Source organism: Naegleria fowleri, assembly GCF_008403515.1.
Source record: "Naegleria fowleri strain ATCC 30894 chromosome Unknown tig12, whole genome shotgun sequence".
Classification (NCBI taxonomy): domain Eukaryota; phylum Heterolobosea; class Eutetramitea; order Acrasida; family Naegleriidae; genus Naegleria; species Naegleria fowleri.
The window spans coordinates 158921-179084 of NW_025407944.1; the positions used below are offsets into that span (position 1 = coordinate 158921).

Consider the following 20164-nt stretch of genomic DNA (forward strand, 5'->3'; position numbering starts at 1 on the left):
GTAGATTTATGAAAATGAGCGCGAGATTTTGGAGAGCTCTGAACTGTGGGTAGTGTCCACAACACACAAGTGGAATGGTCATCATCATCGGACGTCTCTCATTGTCATAATTCATTATGAATGTGAATGTTCATGTCTATCTAATGAGGTCTGTTGATATATTGAGTAGTGAGGAGATTGAAGAACACTCAAAAGAAATGACACTTGTTAATCTCCTTTACTGGTAATGAGAATGTCGCTCAATTGACCTTGCTGACTGGATTTGAGAAGTCGACTAAAGAACAATGATCCCTTCCTCTTTCCGTGCTCCAATAAAAGATATTCGAACAAACATCGTAAGAGATCCTTGCTGAATTGGGAATCCTGTTCTGAAAATCCATAGAAATGAGGAAACATCACTTTGTATGTCTTGTGTACTAGAATACTTCGTCCGACATGATCATGCTCGCCTTTTCCGTATCCAAAGGTTAACCAATCGTTTTCCTTCTCCATTTTGTTAAAAGATTGCCCACAAATATAGCTACCAGAAAGATCTAACTTGAAAAAATGTTCATATATATTTGCAGTAAGTTCCTTAAGAATTTTGACTCCATTTTCATCAAAATCAATTAATTTCTCTCTATTTGCTGAAAATTTGAGTGTTAATGAATGATATTTTCGTAAAAATCGATTCAAATGTTGACTGTCAACTTTTCGAATGCCATCAATATCAAGAGAGAAGGATGAGCTATTTGCCCAATCAACGTATGGTACATTTACATATTGTAACATGTAAGGTGCGCTGTTACAGTCAATTCCTCGGAAAAAAACAAGTGCCAACTCTCCTCTTTCAACCCGATCATTGATTAATGGCACGTAAATATCTTTTATCGTTGAATAGGGATCAAAGCAAATGAGATCCGTATCCAAAATTTCCCTCCGCATCAAAGATTCATCATTTTGATCAAAATTACTGGCATCTTTTACGATCAATAGATCCGTGTATTGTTGCAATCGGTTCAATGTTACTGTATGGAACGCATCGGAAGCACTCGTGGAGAACAACAAGGTTTTAAATTTTCGTCCTTCATGTTTAAATAATGGTGTATATGATTGTTTTTGTTCATCGGTGGTACTTGATTCTGTTGTTGAATTCAGGGCAAGTTCTGACAATCCTTCAAATGAAATGCTTTCTTCTTCGCTCATTCTTGTTGATCAGAGAAGGGAGATGATTTTATGTGAGAACAAAACACTTTAATTTTTTTTTGAAATTCTAAAAATAATTCAAGTTCATATTTGAAAAGTCTTTTCTTCCTTAATAAAACCTGTCAGTGTTGTCACTTCAACTGCGTTTGATTTCTGATGGTATTATCTGCCTTGAAGTTTGGTAAAATATCATCCTCTCCCAACAACCACTGACAGGATTTGCCCATTCTCAAGTGAACGATCAGGAATTAAAGTAACCAATGAATTGAACCATTGTTGTTGTGAATTACTTCATGCAAAGAAACATCTTTCTGTTGAAAATACAGTTTTCTGGCTCACCATTTATTGATTGTGTTTACAATATTTTATACAACAGGAGGAGTCGTGTCTTTTCAAAGAACACGAGACTATTGCTGTTTGAAGAATGAACGTCATCTTTCCTTTTTTAATGGCCTACCAAAGTGAGAAAAGGCCTTTCATAAATATTCAAAATTTACAATTTTGTCAAATTAAATTCAAACGAGTCTTGAAATCAATTTAATAAGTTAGGTTTTTTCTCTCTTTCCTTTTTTTAACCTCATCAAGGTGAGATTTTCACACTCAAAAAAAAACACAGGCAATCACTCTCAGACTCTTCTTTTTCTTCGATCAATTCCAAATTGCTGTCGACATTAAGATCAAACACATCGGAATGGAAAAAGACTTTTCAACAAGAATAAGATCCTACTTTGAAAGAACCTCAAACGATCCATGGGGTCAATCTCCCTACACGGTCACTGTCAATAGTTCACAACCATATTCCATCTTTTACTTGAATAGTAGTAATGGAAGAAATTATCAAGGTCTCATTCAATTCGGTTATTCAGGACCAAATAATTTTAATGCATTTCGTGAAGTGTTTGTCTATGACATTTCAGAATCAGATCCTTATTTGAGAGTACATAACATGTTGACGTAAGTTACAAGTTGTAAAAAGGGATTTTGATGACATTTGAATGACTCATGGTCATGATGAAACGATGCATTGATTTCAGTACTTATTATTATAATTATCCAGTGGAGTATGATCCACGGACTGGAACTGGAGGCACTTTTTATCAAATTGTGAAAATGGAAAGTAAATATTTACCAGCATTGATTTTTCAGTGGAAGGCTCCATCAAGTATACCACAAGAAGAGTGTGTGTCAAGTATGGACGCTTCTTTACAGTCTCTCTCCCATCCAATGTTGTTGGCAAGTGACATGCAACCAAATAAGGAAAACAGTTTTTACAAACAAGATAAGGAAGGAAGAAGAGTCCAATTTGGTCCTGCTCGTTACTATGTCGAAAGAAGTGGCAAAGTTTGGGACAATATCAACTTTACTTACTCTGTGCCATCTATTTATTGCGTAAATCGACAAGATGGAAGAATTTGCATCATGTACATTGCTTTCGAAACTGATGGTTACTTGTATTTGTACATGAAGTTTTATTGGCCTAATGGACAATTACAATCCTTACTTCGTGCAAAATCAACTCTTCTCTTGACCTTGTATTTGGATAATGGAGATGTTTGGGAAGGACCAGATCCGTCCTCACTGTTGTTGTTGAATGGACACGAAAGTTTACAAAATCAGCAACAACAAGATTATTGTGAATGGAATCAAACTGGTGATTTAAACCTTTTGGGAAATCCAAAAGTGAAAATTCCTTTTCGAGGTTTGTTAAAAATTGGAGATTCCATTTTATTGCAAAAAAGTGAAGTATGTGACTGGCCTTTGGAAGTAATTCATCAAGTGTTGATCACTCCAAAGAAGAAGGGAGGAGTTGGTTTGCATTCTCAACAATTGAAAAATTTGAAAATTTACGGAAATATGTTGGACATGATCATGATGGATTTGAAAGAACATGGAGAGTCACATGCCATTCAAGAAATGTCAAAATCTCTTCATGATGAATATTTTGTTGCAAAACTTGTTGTTCAATGGGTGAAACGAAATTTATGTAATGAACAGGACGACCATTCTTATTTACAATAAATGTGAAGAAAGAAACACACTCGGTTGGTAATTGTAAACAATCCTGAGTTCACTTTTGTTAAGAAAATTCTTAAATCATTTGATTCTTAACTCTCGAAAAGAATTTTTCATTGTCTTTGGAAAGTAGTCTAAAGAGCTCTTGACATGTCGAATCTTTACTTATTGTCCAAAAATGGATATCAATCTTTTTTAACCAATAACGACATTTTAATTCAGTCTTGCATGAAAACAATGGATCTCACTCTCTTACCATTCTGAATTAATTGCAAATAAAAATGTCCTATCCACTCGCTCAAACCACCTTCACCGGTACTGTCAAGAGAGACGTTGATCAAAAAACCTTCAATACAATCTCCACATCGTTCAGTAACTTTTACTTGACTGCCAAAGATGGAGAGACATGGCAAGGAGTGTGCAGTTTGGGTTTGATTCATGCCAATGATAATGTGTTGTGTAAATTTGTGTACTTGTACAATGGAAATTTGTCTGATGTTTTTCAACGAATGGTTTGGATACAAAATTTGTAAGTCTCAAAGTGTTGTTGCAATTAATTGGGAAACGAGAATTGTCAATTGATAATTTTTGAAAATTAGTGATATTCGAACCAGTGAGTTTGGACCTTACTATTCTTGTGAACGAATGATGACCACATCGAATGTCAATTACGTAAGTGTTATTCTTGAAAAGTTTATTTTCAACCTTCCTTTTTGCATCTTGAAAATGTGTCACATTATAATGGAAAGACCTATACTTCTCGTCCTTCAAATGCTGAAAATCTTGCTTCGGGACCTGTCTCCACCATCAAAGCCTTCTATCAAGAACAATCTGGAGCAAAGTGGAAAGTGGAAGTTTCCAATGCGTATCAAGGATGGTTCCGAATTCTCAATCAAAACGATGGAAGAGTTGCAACGTGTGTGGTGGCCTATGACAATGCAAGGAATGGTCAACCTGCTGCTCATTATTATTATTTTCAATTTTTTGACAGCAACCGAGTGGGAAAGACCTCTCGATTGAGAGGTAAAAGCACCGATTCTGGGTTGAACATTTATTTGGATAATGGTGATGTGTTTGTTGGAATGGATGCTTAATAGAAAGCAATTTCAAAGTTTTGACAAGCAATTTCATAGGTGGTGGTGATAATTCCACAATAAAAGCAAAGATACAAGGCTGCTCAATCTGTGATGATCGATTCAATAAAAACTGAGTTGTGAATTGTCAAGAATTTAATCCATCATGGTATCTCTTAATTGTTTCATGAGTTCATCAAGATCTTGATTTTCCACATTCACTAATTCATGTTCATGAACTAGTTTCTTCTCCTTTTCATATTGATATTCCAAACCCTCAGAAAGATGTTCATGTTTATGGGAGTGAGAGTGATAATCGATCGTGTTGTCTTGTTCATCATCGACCACTTCAATGCCCCATGTGTTGTCAGTGTGCACAACTTTAGTCTCCTCCACTTGTTCCTTCTCGTCTTCGTCAAGATCCAAATCAAGTGCTCCTTGTTCTTTCAGCATTTTGATTTCTTCTTGTCTTTTCACACACATTGGATTTGAACAGGTTGGATTTGGACGAACTTTCATGGTTGGGAAATAATCATTCATGGCACTGTAACCCAAATAATAGGAAATTTTACCAAACCTCAATAAATATTTCAAGACTCCCTGAACTAATAATCCAGCTGTGATACCCATAGTAGTGGGTAAACTTGCTGCACAAACACCCTCACGTTTGACTTGTTTGACACCACTTGCAACCACCAAGGGAGGAGCACATTCATAACACTTTGAAGAATTTGAGAGATCAATCGGAATGATGAATTATGATCATCAATTAAATATTGATACAGAACGATTGAAAAAAAGAATCACTTGACATCTACTTACTGCAGTCAATCCAGGAACCATGAATTGGATGTGACCACTCACTGCATCCTCACTCACACCACTCTCCATCCATCTAATATTTAATTCGTTACAGGCTCTATTGATTGCTACTCTTGCTTCAAAATTGTCAACACATGACAATACCAAATCAACTTTTCCATTAGTCAATAAATTTCCAGTGTTGATGGTGTGCATAAATTTATCAAAATTTTCAATGGATGTTATATTATAGGAACATGTTTCAAAAACGACATCGGGATTAATTTTAGAGAGAGTTTCTTTTGATGCATCAACCTTTGTCATTCCTACTTGTTCTGGTGTAAAGAATAATCTATTCATATTTGCCAAAGAAACAATATCAAAATCAAATAGAATTAATTTACCAATACCACATCGGGTTAACATCTCACAAACGACTGCTCCAACACCTCCGAGACCAACAACTGCAACAGTAAAATCTCTTATTCTTTCATAATTCTTGACAATACCCATCGATGAAAGAGCCATGAGTCTTGAGTATGGATTATCATCCTTGACTTCCGAAGAAATTTTAGTAATTTTCTCTCGGACAACTTTGGTACCACCTGATGATGGTGATTGCTGCTCGCTCAACTGTTTCCGTAATTGAGCAACTTCTTCTTCTAATTGTTTAATTCTCTCCTCTTGATTTTGGGCCATTTTTTTCGTGTGCCTTTCTTTTGATCAAACAGTCATACTTACAAAATGAAGCCAAGAAACACGTCACTCTCAAGTGTTATCGAACTACTTGGGAAGAATGTGGGTTTTGTTTACATTCAAAGAGTTTTAATTTACAAAATGAAAGACAACAAGTAATCTCTGGATTATCTTTCTGGAAAATCTGGAGAATATTTTCCCGTAAATAAATAAGTATTATGAATGGTGTGATCAATAAGCTTTCCGTTCTTGTCAACTTGAGAAAATGGACAGTTAGGTTCTCCTCTTTCGTTGTCCAGAGGTTTCGTTAAATCCTTGTTATGTGAAGAGGCCTCATTTCTAAGCCAAAAAGCTCTGTCAAAGGCCTTCAACAACATGTGGTCTGTTTGTTCTTGAATATTCTGATCAAAGTACATGATACCTGCTTCCTTTTCTATCACATATACAAATTCATCAAGTAATCTGTGTGAAGGGAAAGAAATATCTCCTTTTTGCTTTACGAGATCTTTCAGCTCCTTACTTGCAATTTTGGAGTTTAAAATTATTTTTCGTTTCTTTTCATCTACAGTGTAGTTCATCTCACAAACTCCATCGTTTCTTAATCTATCCAAATACCTTTTAACTGATCCTGAAATTTTATCGAAAAATGGTTCTGCAAGTTGTAATCTGTTCAAAATATCCAAGGCAAAATGTTGACAGTTTGCTTTTCTATTATCATACATTTTAGTTCCGTTCCATTCACAAATTACCTCAGAAATCACCTTGAAAGCATTGTTAATTTCTTCTTGATCCTTGTATGTATGAATGTCAACAACAAAAACAGCCTTACTGCTACTCTTTTTCCTTACAGTGGCAATGCTACTGTCACAAAACTCCACATAAAACTCTCCAATAATTAGAGCAGAGTGGTACATTCCAAATTGTTGGTCCTTAAGAGCTCCAACTGAGCTTCCAAGCTTTCGTAAAATTCTGTGAGCAGTTGAAGTACTCATCTCTGTAATGACCAATTTAATTTTCAGGTTGAGCTTGCTTGGGTGAACAGGCCTGTCAACTCTATCTGGATTGAAATACTTGTATCGAAATCTCTCTGGAATTACACAATCCTGTGCAACCAATTCATGTAATTTTGGAGCAATTGGAGATCGTAGTTGTTGGATTTTTTTCAGACAAAAGTCTCGTCTCTCTCTTTCTTCGATTGTGAGTTTCTTTTCAGGGAAAGGAGAGCATCTTCTTGGTTTTCTCTTTTTTCTTTTATCATCATCCATTGAGGTCGATGTACTTGTAGGCATCATTGAAATAGATTTAAAGTCATCTCCTTTTGAGGCAAAATATCGATCTGTTGCAGGCTGGTTTGGTACAGATCCAAAACTAATTTTAGCGAACATTGGATCATACGATGTGGACAGATAACTGGTTGGTTGTAAGCTAGCATCTGTTTGCATATAAAAACTAAGCTTTGAATTTGGAATGTCAATTCCACCGCCACCACTACTGTCTGCACTCATCATTGCTTTGTAGTGAATATCCATGTTGTTGACATCGAGACTGTTACCAGATTGTAAACTTCTATATCTTGCCTCCTCTTCTTCCTCTCCCACGGTATAGAGCAGATCCATGGCCAACTCGACATCATCTCGAGAAGGTCTTCTTTCATCGTCATTCACACCACCCACTACATGTGAATGAATATTCGGAGATTCGATGGGAGTGGTTGTGTTGGCTGTTTGTCCTGAACATGCTGACGACGCAACAGTTGTGGATGTTGATCCTGCAATGCGAGGTGACGAGGAATCAGAAGCTGATGACGAGTTCTGTAGTGATTCCGAGCCAATTATAATCGTCGAAGTTCTGTTATTTCGATTCGGACTCGTTGCTCCACCAATATCAATGCTGTTAGAAGGTGAGAAGTTAATTTCAGTGTTGTTGTTACTGATGGGATTGGATGACTCCTTGTTGGAGCTTGTTGCCGATTCACTCAAATCTCTCATGATGGAATTGGCTCGGGTAGGGGCTCTCAAAATGTATGGATTCTGAATGGTTCCAATCTGAGTTGGTAATTGTTTGAGAACAGGAGGTTCCTCTCCTCCGAGCTTATCAGCAGGAGGCTCTCCGTGTTCCAATACGTTATCAATTCTCAATTTATCAACGAATAACATAAAGACACTCGCTTGTCGCTCCTTAATTTTGAATTCATTGATACATTTATCCAATGTGAGTGTATATAACTGAATGCCTCCAAAATCAGTCCTCTTTTCAATGGCTATTGTGCGAGAATGTATGTGGTTGTTGTTGTTGTGTGTTTGAAATTTCGATATCGTCGGATATTGAAATAATATTTTGAGGGTACATCAAAGATACGGATGTTTAAACAATTTACCATCATCCATTGTTGATATTGTACAATAGTTTGTTGGATAGATAGATACACATTGTTATCGTGTCATCACAATCATTATTAAAAGAATATAATGATGAACCGACACAAGAAGGGTCAACCAAAAAATCTCATCATCCACTCCCATCATGATTGTAATCAAACCTACCCTTGACAACATCCGAATGAATACATGAAGCTTTCATCCACTGCATGACCATCTTGTGATTCCACTCACAGAGAGGAAAGCTCTCTACTGTTGGACTCACACTCGAGCCGCTGGCAGCAGAGTTCTTCTTCACGAAACTAATCATCAACTACGCGATTGTTTTTTGAAGTTGTTGTTGTTGTTGTTGTTCTTATTGTAACCTCTCGCGAGAGGATGAGGTTCAAAATTTTTCTCACGTAATCAAAACAAATACTTCTGCCCAATTATGCTCCTAGATGACGGAAGAAAGGAAGCCTTTTCTATCTGTGAGAGCCGTATGGATATTATGTGGTGAATGTACTCTGACATCAACATGCGGAGACCTGGAAAGTGGTACCCAGAAAGGTTTGAAATATCATGCGCACGTATTGTGAGAACACAAAGCTCCTCCATCAAGGTAGGTAGTTCTCTCCTTTGAATCCGCCATTACGATTTTCCGTCCACCACCATCAGAAACACTTGCAAGACTTTGATGATTCATTCTAACTTTCATTCAGCTTTGTCTTCCTTAAAAGAAAACACTTGATGAGGATGCCCAGAAACAAAAAATGAAACTCCCAGGATTTGCTGCTTCACTGATGCAAAAGTTGCCACCTGTTCAGGTTATTCTTTTTTCTGCTTTTATTGGTTCATTGTTAGCGAGTCCAATCATAAAGAGCAGACGGTCTTCCAAAGCTGAAAAAGCTAAAACACAAAACAAGAGCAACAATAGTGTAATGACAATTGAAGAACGTAAGTTTGATGAAGAATGATGATCATCGGATTAGATGTTTTGGTGATGTTGATAATTGCTCGATTTCGTATGATGATCATCATTAATTTAAAACGATGGTAAAATATCTTCGGAAACATCAATTTTCATCATTCTGAATTTAATTCAATCTTGGAAATATACAGTCAATGAGAGAATCAGAGAACATGAAAGAAAGTAACCAAATCTCACGATTCATCATCAAGAATGCTAGTCGTTCAACAATAACAACACCAATAACTTATTATGGAGGACTAATAAATTAGAGTATATTTAAGCATTATTATTGCTATGTATGGAAACAATTATTGGCTTGGATTACTTTGTTATTACAATAATTATTGTTGAGCTTCATCCCCAATTATTAATGTTTACAGATAAGGCATCCACCAAATATACATGGCCATAAGATTAGCTTCATTGGTAGCTTCTTTGATAAGATGATCCACTTGACCTTGTACACTCAAAGGTAGAACATTGTCTCCAATTAACCCTTTCAATTTCATCTCAATAACTTTGTAATTTCCTTCCACGTCGTGTTCGCTTCTAATCTTTGCAGCTTCTTTTTTCTGAGCCAATTGATTCCAATCCAGCAAAGGATCATGTATGAATGAATCAAGTACGTTCATGAGTGTCTGGTAATTCTTTCGTAAGATTTCAAGTGTTGCTTCACATGTAAAGCGAAATACTCCTTCATGACCAGTCACTCCCATTCCATCAACAATGTTTCGAGTGAGTCTAAATGGAACTCGTTCACCCACAGTTAAATATTTGGCAGTTTCGAAAAGCATGGCTAAATCAACATGAACAACATCACCACATCTCAAATCAATAAGAATGTTTTCACAGTGCCTATCTCCAAGTCCAACAATATAACCAACCATGCTCCAAACAGCAGTTGTTCTAGCAAAGTTCAATCTTGATTGATACCATTGATTAGGCTCCAGGAATTGATGGAGGAAAAAGTTATGAAATACTGGAGGATACTTTTTAGTCATAGTTTTGTAAACCATCTCTGCATAGTCTTGAGCATTCTTGGGATTTTTAGGGAGTAGGCTAGTCACCAGGAGTTGAACATTGCTTGTGATGCCCATGTTGTTAAATTCATTATCCAAAATGCTTCTCAATACATTAGTATTTTCAACCCATTCGACAAGACCTGTCTTGTTGGAAAGAGGAATAGCTGAGAACAACCGCAAATAAAGTCTTTTGTTTCTTGTCAATTCGTCACGCTTCAGTAGTCTGTTGATGACACTATTGAAATCCATCATTCTACTGTCCTTTCTCAAATCATCATGAGCTTTGAATAAAAAGTTGTATAAACGACCATCGTTTCCATAGATTCCAACCTTTTTCGGTTTTTGCAAAGATGACATGACCGCAACCTCATCTTTAAAGTTTTTGATGTAAACTTTTGAAGAAGAGTAAGGTGAATAATCTGATCTAAGTCCTCCATCTTCGGTAAATAGATTTGCTTTTTGCAATTCTACAGTAGTGAGGCGTTGGAGAGGTACTATAAAATTGGTATTCGGTTTGTTAATAAGCTTTGCTAAATGTGAAAATACATGTGTGATAGGTTGCTCATTATTTTTGACCATAAGATGACCTTCATGACCTTTCTTTTTTGTGATTGAGCTCAAATTGTATGTTTTTCCACCTGTTCCAAGATATATCATACAAAGTTCTCTGAATCCTTCTAATGTGGATTCTTGCTGATCTAGGATACACTTGACTGCTTTGGAAGATGATCCAGAGTTTGCTATTTGTGATTTAGCCATTTGAATGATGCTGTCAATAACATCTTGCCGCTCTTTGTTATCAGTTTTGCATCCAATGCTCCAAATACTTTCTTCTGGAAATGCTATCAGTACCTTTACGAGAATGTTCTTTATGCTACTGGTGACCATTTCATTCTTACTAACCATTCTAGAGATGAGTTGAGGCAATGCTATTGTCCATTCAAACACAGGAAGATCATTAATCAACTTATCAATAATATTTTGAACTTTCTTATAAACAACATTCTTCTTGTCATCTCCTGAAGCACCTGAAAAGTCCAACCAGAGCGTGATTAATCTGGGAAGAGCATTATAGATGTTTTTCACACCATATTGCAATGACGTGCCGTAGTTTTGAATAATCATTGGAAGTTCGGATTTTACATATTGAGCATCTTTCTCTTTCTCTCGTCTGGCGATGAAGATGTTATCAAGATATGAAGCTAAATAAAAGTAGCCTTCTTCCCAATATTGATCTTGTTTGATCACTTGGTTGTAACCTTCAATAACCACATCTTTGGGCTTATGTTCCTTCTCCCAGTTGACATTCATGAGCTTGATCTTTGCCTTCATTAGTGAATCTCTCTTTGTTTGTGTGAGGCTCATACTTGGAGCATCAAAACTGAATGTGGAAAGTAATGAAAGAGCTCTCTGTGACTCTCCCATTTCATATAACAATTTGGCTTGCTCAATTTTCTTTTGAGGAACATGGTAATCAATGGCGTGTGTAATAGCATGTAGTGCCATTCCATATTGCTTTTCTTTTCTTGCTTGTTTTGATATGTGAACCCAAGTCTTGTAAACTTGATCATTGAGATTGTGAATTGTGAACATACACCTTCTCACAGCAAATAAAAGTTCCTTATTTGCAGAGGAGCTGGTAGTGATTTTCAAATTTTTGTCTAAAATACCAACAAACTCACTGAGTTCAGTGGCAATATTTCTGTTTCCATCATCATTCAAGAAAATTTTGAAACCTCTTTCCAACTCTGAAAGCGCCTGAAGTTTGATGATATCAGGATAGCATCTGAGGTAACTTTCAGTGGATGCTGCAGATAGAGATGGAAGTATTTCTTTCCTTGCAGCTTGTATACACATTTCAAATTGCTCTTTTTCTTTTCTTACATATGAAGATAACGCTTTTGCTAGATACACTTCGAAAGATGGATTTGCATCTTCAAACACACTGTCAACATTATTCCAGGAACACAATCTCCAAAAAGCTTGTATAGCAAAGGAAGCTTTGGAATTCTTATCTAACGAACTACCTTGAATAATGTGTAAGAGTGTCGTATATTGTGACAAGTTGATATAGCATTTCATGAGGTTTGATAGAATGTCTACATTGTCCAAATTTTGCTCTAACATAATTCCATATAAATCTCTAGCTTCTTCCCATCTACCTTCGACTTCCTTATCTAAAATACTTTCATTAATATTTGTCTCAGTTCTTAATGCAGCAATTCCTGCCATGCTATCTCTGTCTTTGAGTTCAGAATAAATTCGTTGCAAATTATGCAAAACCTCGGATGGAAGCTCGCTGATGGGCTTATTCATTTTCCGAATAAATGACTCAAAGTACATTAATGATCTAGAAAATGCAGAATGGTTATAAGCTGTGGAGGCTAATGAGTCAAGTGGAATATCATTAATTATAGCCTCTGCTTTGTTTGCCATCTCTTTATACTTTTCTGAAAAGTGTTTGTTGGATTCAAACCATCGCTTAAGATCGTCAATTAAGCAAAAAATAGTTTGTGCATGTTCAGATGTTCTATATTGTTCTCCAATATGTGACTTTGAAACGTCGTAGCTAATTACATTCATAATTTCTTGCTTAATATCCTCTCTATCTTTATCATCTCCTGTCATTAAAACGTTGTGAACCAAATATGGAAATACAATTTTCACAAGTTCTTTGTCAATGTTGAAAAGAGGTCGTACAGCTAAGAAGGTTCTACCTCTAAAGGAGCTTATATTCGATCTTGTCACTAAATACTTTGACCAATTTTTAAGCCAAGTATGGTGTTGCATATTTTCCTTAAATATTGGGAGGCTTTTTGTCGTATTTGGTTGAACTTTTTGATTCTTCAAAGAAAGGCCTTGCTCTTTTAGAGACAAATAGTCCTTAAAGTTTTCTTTCAAATATTTTGAATCAACTTCGAAAAGCACTTTCATCAACTCTTGCCTTGCATAGTTTGCTTGATTAGGAGTTGCAGGACAATTTTCTATATATCTAATTAAAAAATCTAAAAGTTCAACATCACCCTTTTCTGGATTTCCAATTTTTGCAGGTTCAATATTCAATACAGAGGGATCTATGGCTCCAAGCTCGCTAAGAGCAATTGCACTGAAATTCTTAATTTTGTCATCGATGTGGCTACAGTTAGCAAGGAGCGACGTTACCATCCTGTTAATAATGTTTGAACTATTATATTCTTGGTCAAACATCGAAAGAATGATCTTTTGAATCTTGGGTTTGGTTTCTCTTAGAACCTTTGTTAGAGAAAGCAAAGAGTTTCGCTTAATTGTCACTTCCGGTTGTTCAATTCCCTCAATAAGAGACTCTATTCTCTTCTCAAAAGAGCCACCAAGAGCTTTGTTAATTATGTCATGCAACTCTGATAGTAGTGGTGAGCTAGGAATTTGTACTTTTGATGGATCTACTTTTTCAGTTTTCAACATTTTAACAAGATTGTCTTTCAACTGTTTTCCAAAGTTAGAGTCATCCACTAATTCGCATAGATGAGTAAAAGCGGTGAGAAGTTGGTCTGGACAATGTTTTTCTAGCTGGGCTGTCAATTCATCAAAAACTGGGAAAATATCTTCTCTAAAGGAGCATGTAAACAACACATTATAAAAAAGCTCGAGTAATGCCTTGTGACAAACAATAATTTCCTTATCTAAAAGCTTCAATAAACTTGGAATTATAGAAACTCTTCTCTTCTGTTTTTCAGTATTGGATTTCTTGAAACATTTTGCAATCATTATTGTAACTCCAGAAATGCTGGATGATAATAGCGAGGGTACTGATTTCCTTTGAACTTGGGCCAGTTGATCGATGCAATTAATTACCTTAGTGTCTATTTCTTTGTTGAATCCAAGTTCCATCACTAAATGCTTAATGGCTCCAAGAGAAAATTTGCCCCAATGATTCTCTAATGGCACACTCCATTCCTTTGTTAACATATGAAGATCTTTGATGGGGTTATTGCTGCATTTCAGGTAAGCAGACAAAATTTTCTCCATATGATCCACAAGTAAGTCCCTTATTTGGTTATTTGTCATAGACACCAACTTTGCAGACTTTGAGTGTAGCTCTCCAGAAACAACAATTTCAGGAAGAACTTTTCTTAATATTCTTTTGGATATTGTTGTAAAATCTAGATCAAATAGAGAGGGCGCGACATTTTGTAAATAGGTAGAAGTTGAGGGATTCTCCCATTTTTGGAACAAAATATCAAAAAATTCGTTCCCAATCTTGTTTTGCATGAACTTCATAACAGTTAGTTCTTCTTTTGTTGAAAGCTTTTTAAATGCAATATAGACATACGGGCATTGCTTGAAATCAATAGCCAAATCCAACAAAAACTTAATAATGTCTGATATTAATGTAGCGTGTGTGCTGTAGCTTTCAAATATCATTCTAAGTACAGGAACTAAAAATCTTGAGTGAGTAGATGCATGAGTTTTTAGAAACTCCTTAATATTATTAAAAAGCGTGGAAATAGAGCCCTCACATCCATGTAAAACTTCTATTGGAACGATACCATTTGAATTTGGAGAGATCCAATTTGAAAATTTTGATGCTGCATGGGAAGCTATCTCTATATTTTCATCAAAAGCGAACATGCAGAAATCCAAACGTTTGCTATATTTTTCAAAGTCTTCTTTTGTCATAAAATGAAAAAGAAGCAGGATAGAATCTAACGATAATATTCTTAAATCTGTACTTGACGACTTCTGTCCATGTAATATAAAATCCCAATTTGCCATTTCAAACTTAAAACCCATCTTGGCCAACTCTTCCGTAACAAATGGTAAAACATTGTAGATACATTCTTGTAGAGTCTTTGACTCGTCGTTGAACAAAACTCTCATAGATGAGTAGACTTCCTCGAAAGTGGTATTTTTTAGCTTAATCATGAGTGGCAAGTTATTGATGAATGCCCGTTTACATTTTTCCTCTCTAATAAGCATTTCTTTCAAAATCAATGATACGTCCTGACGACCTGTTATGGAAGAAAGTCTGTTTAAGTTTTTTGTGGTCATATCTAATATATCTTGATCCATCTGCTTTGCATAGAGCTCGAGCATTGTAATCGAAAATGAAGTGATATCATTGACAATCTCACTTGAGACATTACTGAGTGCTTCATTTTCAAGTAATGTGTCAATAATTCTAATACATTTTTCAGAATACTGGTAGTACGAATGTAAGAAAGCAGTTTTGCATTGAAATACATACCTCTAAGGTATTCTTCAAATATGATGAAAAAATGTTAATCAATTCAACAAGAATTGTGTTATCCTTGTTATGATTGAAAGGAGCAACACTCATTATTAGAATATACAAAGGGTGAATTTCGTTATGAGATAAATTAGAAGTGGCTCTTTTCAGTGTTTCGAAAAATTGTTCACTTTGTTCCAAGTAATCAAGAACAAAAAATCTTGATCCAAACTCAGCAGAATACGGAGTACAGGTCATACTGATGTTTGTGGTGTCTTCACTTATTTGAGTATCTTCTCCGTTCTCAGACTTTCTTTTTTTAGCAGAATTATCTTCTGTCGTATCTGCTTGTGATTCTTTTCTTTTGTGGGTTGGTGTTCCGTCAACATAGTGTATTGAAAGAATTTTTCGCAGTAAGTAGACAAGTTCATCATGATAAGCCTGAAATTTAAAACAATCATTAATGTCTTTCACTAGTGACTGCGAAAAAACAAGTTCAAAATTTGAGTTATTGATAGAGTAGTCCATAAACCAGCATATGGTGTGAATAATTTCCTTTTTGAGAGAGTCGCTTTTGGATTGAGAAATGTTTGCAAATAAATTTTTTGACAGAATTCCCAACATATCCATTCGTTCCACACCAAAACTCTCTAAAACATTGAGTAAATGTGGTCTAAAGTTTTTTAAAATTTTAGCCAAAAGGTCGTCAAATTCTGTGGTTCTATACAAGGGAAAGTTTGACTCAACGTTGAATATAGTTACAAGTAAGTTGATAAGAAATTTGTGAATGGTGGGCTCGAAATTTTGGGATAAACAAAGCAGATAGATTAGATCTAATGCCCTTATTTTGATTTCATTGCTCGAAAATCGTACTTGCTGGCATGCAATGGTAAATATCTGTCTTTGCTGTGAAAACAATATTGGGTGCTTTTCGAGTGATACTTTCAGCAAATAAAGTATAAATTTTTGTATATCTGTACATGTTTTCTCGAAGGGAATAGGAATCATACAAATTCTATCCAGCTTTTTGTAAAATTTCTTGAATAGTGTCGGTAGAAATAAGATTGAGAGACCTGAAGTATCGGCCAACTCAGCATTATTGTGACAAAAAAACAAATTAATGTCATAGAGTTGAGAAATCATTTTGCATAAATCTCCAATGTATTCCGAGTGAACAGAAGGAAAGTGTTGAAACAGAAATTCTTGAAGCGCTACCAAAAGATCCAATAGTTGTTTTGATATCTCTTCAATTTGATGAGTATGAGCAAGTAATCGGAACGAATCTGCAACTAAAATTATCATCATTGGTGCTTGCAGCAAACGCCGAGAAACTAAATCCTTTCCTTTAACGTCCAAAATATTATTAATGATTTCAATCACTATCGATATGGACTCCACATCCTCTTGTTGCAACTGTTCGATCAGACATTCCGAGAGTTTGATGCACGAGAGTATTTGATTTGCCGCTGTTATGCTCTTCGTCTCATCATCATTTACATAATTCGAAAAATATTCTTGCAATTGCTTCAAAAACGGAAAGCGGTTGCTCTTGAATAAGTCTGCTTCCGATGATGAACGGGTATTGTCAACTAGTAACATGTTGTTGTGATCATTAGCATCGAGCATTTTTTTTGTTGAACATTCATGCGTGTGCTGGAAGTGGTTTTGTTCAGCGAGGAAAAAAAGGTTTATTGGAACGTTCGTTTATTACTATGGCTGGGGCTTTCATTCACTAACATTTCATCATGACATTGTTGCAAATTCTCGTACTCTCGTATGCAGAGAATGATGGCATGACTCACTTTTCCAATGTCCGTTCTAATTTCAGAGTCTGAGGGACGCAAGAAGTTCATTCCCCATATGAATGCAAGATTGGAATCGTTCATCCTTGAGGATTCCAAACAAGGAGGCTGTGAAATCTTTCTCAATAGCTTTAAAATTCTAATAAATAAAGTTCTATTTGGGATTGGCAATTGTTTAAATAAATTAAGAAGATTCTCTTTTTCTTCATGAACGTCGTGCAAGGTGGAAAGAGCGGTCCATTCTTTGTACATGTGGCTGGGTAGGAGAGGTTCAGGTAATTCTCGAACAAAACGTTTCAACACACTTGCCACGGTGTGCACTGAAAAAAGACGTAGATTAAGCTTTTGATTAGAATTAGCAGCAGTGACAATCTTCTCAATTTCAAGGGCGTGCCCTGGTATTCGGAATATTCCCTCTTTAGAAGCATTTTCTTCGAGCATTTTCAAGCACTCCTCTGCAATGGATGGCACTCGATTATGAAAATTATTGTCAAGACTGATGCCGGACTGACCAGCTTCGCTGTGCTTTGCCTCTCTTTCAAGCACAACAATTAATGATTCCTTAAAAACTTTATGATTTCTGTTGCGATCATGAACACCTTGCAAACTCTCATTTCGTGTCTTTGAGAGAGACTGAAAACAAACAATATTCCTTAAAAACGACAGCATGAGATCTCCCAATAGATGACAATCGCACAACTTGAACGCAGAGCAACACAAATTGCTTACAAACTCAAACAAGCTCTTCTCCTCACCCGATGGTACCTCTAGAGAATGTTCAAAATCACCTCTCTCTTGATGATGAAACGATTGCTTTAAATTCTTTCCGTTGAAGAGATGGGATGGTCTGCAGTTTTGGGAATATTTTTCGGGTTGAGAGTTCAGGTGTTCATGCGGAGGATCATCAAGCACAAGTTCAATTTGATGCGATGCTTTCGTGTCGTTAATGAGGAGGAGGGCTGAATTGGGGTTCTTCGAGTCTTCCTCAGGGTTATTGAGGTGGTTGTTGTTGTTGTTATTCGACATCTTTTTTGAAAGAATATCGATGATGGGATGAGATGCTTTTGAAATTGTAAAAAATGTGAGGGAATATTAAAGGACAAGCAAACAGTGCCACAAACTGAATCCTTTACATATGATTAGAATTTCTGGCAGGTCACAACTACCATATATTCAAACACAGTCTCTTTCTGAGAAGCAAGGAAGAGATGGAATGGAAATGTGGAAGAATCAAAAATTGAAACATGGACACAGAAAAATGGTTCAATTCAAGAGGAAATGCACTTTCGAGGTTGAAGCTGCACTCCTTCATCAGTACATGAACATGTTTTCGTCATTCAACAACAAATTCGCAAAAAAACCTCACTAGATCCTCTTCTTGTTCGTCATCCGTGATGTCATCCTCACAAGATTCCGAATTGAAAATTGATCAACAACAAGCTTCTTCCCATGAAGAAGAAGAACACTCCGAAGAACACTCTGAAGAATACTCTGGACATTTAAAAAAGACAAGATTTCAGCCATCCTTTAGCGAGACTAAACATGCGTGTTACGAAGTTTTCAAATGCAAGAGCATCAAATTCGACGTTCGATCGTTCAGCATACTGGACAAAATGAACAAGAATCAAGGAGTTTTTGGTTTTATTTGTAAAAGAGATGGACCTATCGGAGGAAGCCTTTACATTGTTAATGTTGCAGGAAAAAGCCTTTATGATGAAAATAATTCCAACGTAAAGGATGCGAGAGAATTCATCTTTTGCACCCCAAAACTTCGATATGCATACAATAGGGAGTTTACCGATTTTGTGGATAAATTTGATCATGAAGAGCGAATTGCTTCGTACTATCTGAGTGAGAAATGGAACGGAACAAACATTTTGCTGTTCAAATATCACGATGCAGAAGGCAATGAATTTATTTCGGGAAAAACTAAGGGCATGCCCACTCTCACCGATTCTAACTTTGGTAACTTCTTGAGCTGCACCTTAACTGCATTGCATTTGCAAGATTTTATTGGAAAGTATGAAAACTTGTGTTTGAGAGATGAATTGATGAAAATACACAACGATCCTAACCATCCAAACTATATGCCTCATTTGCATGAATTTTTGAATAACAAGGACATTCAAGCGATTTCCTTAGAAATTTGTGGTAACTCTTTACCTCACTTGGTCAAATACGATTTTGCTTTGGATTTGAAACCACTGTTCTTTATTCACAAAGGTGGAAAGATTAGACCATGCCTTAAAGTTCGTGGTATGGAAGAATTTGGACCAATTCCATACACTCCATTTGAATCTCATAATTCTTGTATTAGATTGTGCAAAATGCTTCAAAAAGATAGCTTGGAAAGAAACGAAAATTATCGAAAAGAACACAATTTAAAACACAAATACGAGTATGAACACTTTGCGGTGGAAGGACACGTCTTGTATTTGTTAGACGAGCAAGGATTTGTTGTGAGTAGAAACAGCATTTACAAAGTGAAACCTAGGGATGTTGAGGGTAAGTTGAAGTGAGTTCACAACTTTTCATTGTTAACATGCCTTTCATTACAGAAGTACATTGGGAACAATTTGATGAAATGAAAAAAGGTCAAGTAAGAGATGCTGTCTTAAAGATGAAACAAAGAGGCCTACCTTTGTCAAACGAAGAGGCACTGAGAAAAGAACTAGATTGTGGAGACAAGGAGTGGTCAAAGTTCTCAAGGGAAATATTGGCCTTTATTGAGAAAGAATTTGGAGAAAATTCTGAAAATCAAGCAAAAAAGAAGTCCAAAAAATCGAACAAAAAGAAACAGCAACAATCTACATCAACAGAACAAAATCAAGAGCCTCAGGTCACAAATAGTAATAAGGAGGCTGTGATGGATGTTGCAATTGAAGTGGTGACTTCTTCCTCAAACCATGTGAGCTCACCTACGACCAACGAAAAACCAAAGAGAAACCATCAATCACGCAACAAGAACATGGTGCTGTATGTTTTGAAAAAAGAATAAATAGTGTTCACACTCGGATTTGTACTTCCTTTTCTCCA

At 36.0% G+C, this 20164-nt stretch overlaps 9 protein-coding genes across 9 annotated transcripts; 4 read left to right on the top strand and 5 right to left on the bottom strand.

The window, feature by feature from the left end:
- Positions 1 to 207: 207 nt before the first annotated feature.
- FDP41_011755 (uncharacterized protein) lies at positions 208 to 1185 on the bottom strand (the record flags this gene model as incomplete). The annotated part of the gene is made up of 1 exon (XM_044702199.1): positions 208 to 1185. The coding sequence occupies one exon, from the start codon at positions 1183 to 1185 to the stop codon at positions 208 to 210; it is 978 nt and encodes a 325-aa protein (XP_044566607.1).
- Positions 1186 to 1876: 691 nt separating this feature from the next.
- On the top strand, positions 1877 to 3204 carry FDP41_011756 (uncharacterized protein; the record flags this gene model as incomplete). Its single annotated transcript, XM_044702200.1, has 2 exons — positions 1877 to 2139; positions 2220 to 3204. The coding sequence occupies 2 exons, from the start codon at positions 1877 to 1879 to the stop codon at positions 3202 to 3204; spliced, it is 1248 nt and encodes a 415-aa protein (XP_044566608.1).
- A 275-nt stretch (positions 3205 to 3479) lies between these two features.
- FDP41_011757 (uncharacterized protein) lies at positions 3480 to 4292 on the top strand (the record flags this gene model as incomplete). Its single annotated transcript, XM_044702201.1, has 3 exons — positions 3480 to 3727; positions 3798 to 3870; positions 3948 to 4292. 3 exons carry the CDS (start codon positions 3480 to 3482, stop codon positions 4290 to 4292), a joined length of 666 nt encoding a protein of 221 aa, XP_044566609.1.
- A 135-nt stretch (positions 4293 to 4427) lies between these two features.
- On the bottom strand, positions 4428 to 5771 carry FDP41_011758 (uncharacterized protein; the record flags this gene model as incomplete). The annotated part of the gene is made up of 2 exons (XM_044702202.1): positions 4428 to 4991; positions 5094 to 5771. The coding sequence occupies 2 exons, from the start codon at positions 5769 to 5771 to the stop codon at positions 4428 to 4430; spliced, it is 1242 nt and encodes a 413-aa protein (XP_044566610.1).
- Positions 5772 to 5935: 164 nt separating this feature from the next.
- Positions 5936 to 8363, bottom strand: FDP41_011759 (uncharacterized protein; the record flags this gene model as incomplete). The annotated part of the gene is made up of 2 exons (XM_044702203.1): positions 5936 to 8028; positions 8312 to 8363. The coding sequence occupies 2 exons, from the start codon at positions 8361 to 8363 to the stop codon at positions 5936 to 5938; spliced, it is 2145 nt and encodes a 714-aa protein (XP_044566611.1).
- A 535-nt stretch (positions 8364 to 8898) lies between these two features.
- FDP41_011760 (uncharacterized protein) lies at positions 8899 to 9282 on the top strand (the record flags this gene model as incomplete). Its single annotated transcript, XM_044702205.1, has 2 exons — positions 8899 to 9082; positions 9248 to 9282. 2 exons carry the CDS (start codon positions 8899 to 8901, stop codon positions 9280 to 9282), a joined length of 219 nt encoding a protein of 72 aa, XP_044566612.1.
- A 190-nt stretch (positions 9283 to 9472) lies between these two features.
- FDP41_011761 (uncharacterized protein) lies at positions 9473 to 16952 on the bottom strand (the record flags this gene model as incomplete). Its single annotated transcript, XM_044702206.1, has 2 exons — positions 9473 to 15298; positions 15345 to 16952. The coding sequence occupies 2 exons, from the start codon at positions 16950 to 16952 to the stop codon at positions 9473 to 9475; spliced, it is 7434 nt and encodes a 2477-aa protein (XP_044566613.1).
- A 62-nt stretch (positions 16953 to 17014) lies between these two features.
- Positions 17015 to 18154, bottom strand: FDP41_011762 (uncharacterized protein; the record flags this gene model as incomplete). Its single annotated transcript, XM_044702207.1, has 1 exon — positions 17015 to 18154. The coding sequence occupies one exon, from the start codon at positions 18152 to 18154 to the stop codon at positions 17015 to 17017; it is 1140 nt and encodes a 379-aa protein (XP_044566614.1).
- A 368-nt stretch (positions 18155 to 18522) lies between these two features.
- On the top strand, positions 18523 to 20126 carry FDP41_011763 (uncharacterized protein; the record flags this gene model as incomplete). The annotated part of the gene is made up of 2 exons (XM_044702208.1): positions 18523 to 19633; positions 19687 to 20126. The coding sequence occupies 2 exons, from the start codon at positions 18523 to 18525 to the stop codon at positions 20124 to 20126; spliced, it is 1551 nt and encodes a 516-aa protein (XP_044566615.1).
- Positions 20127 to 20164: the final 38 nt, after the last annotated feature.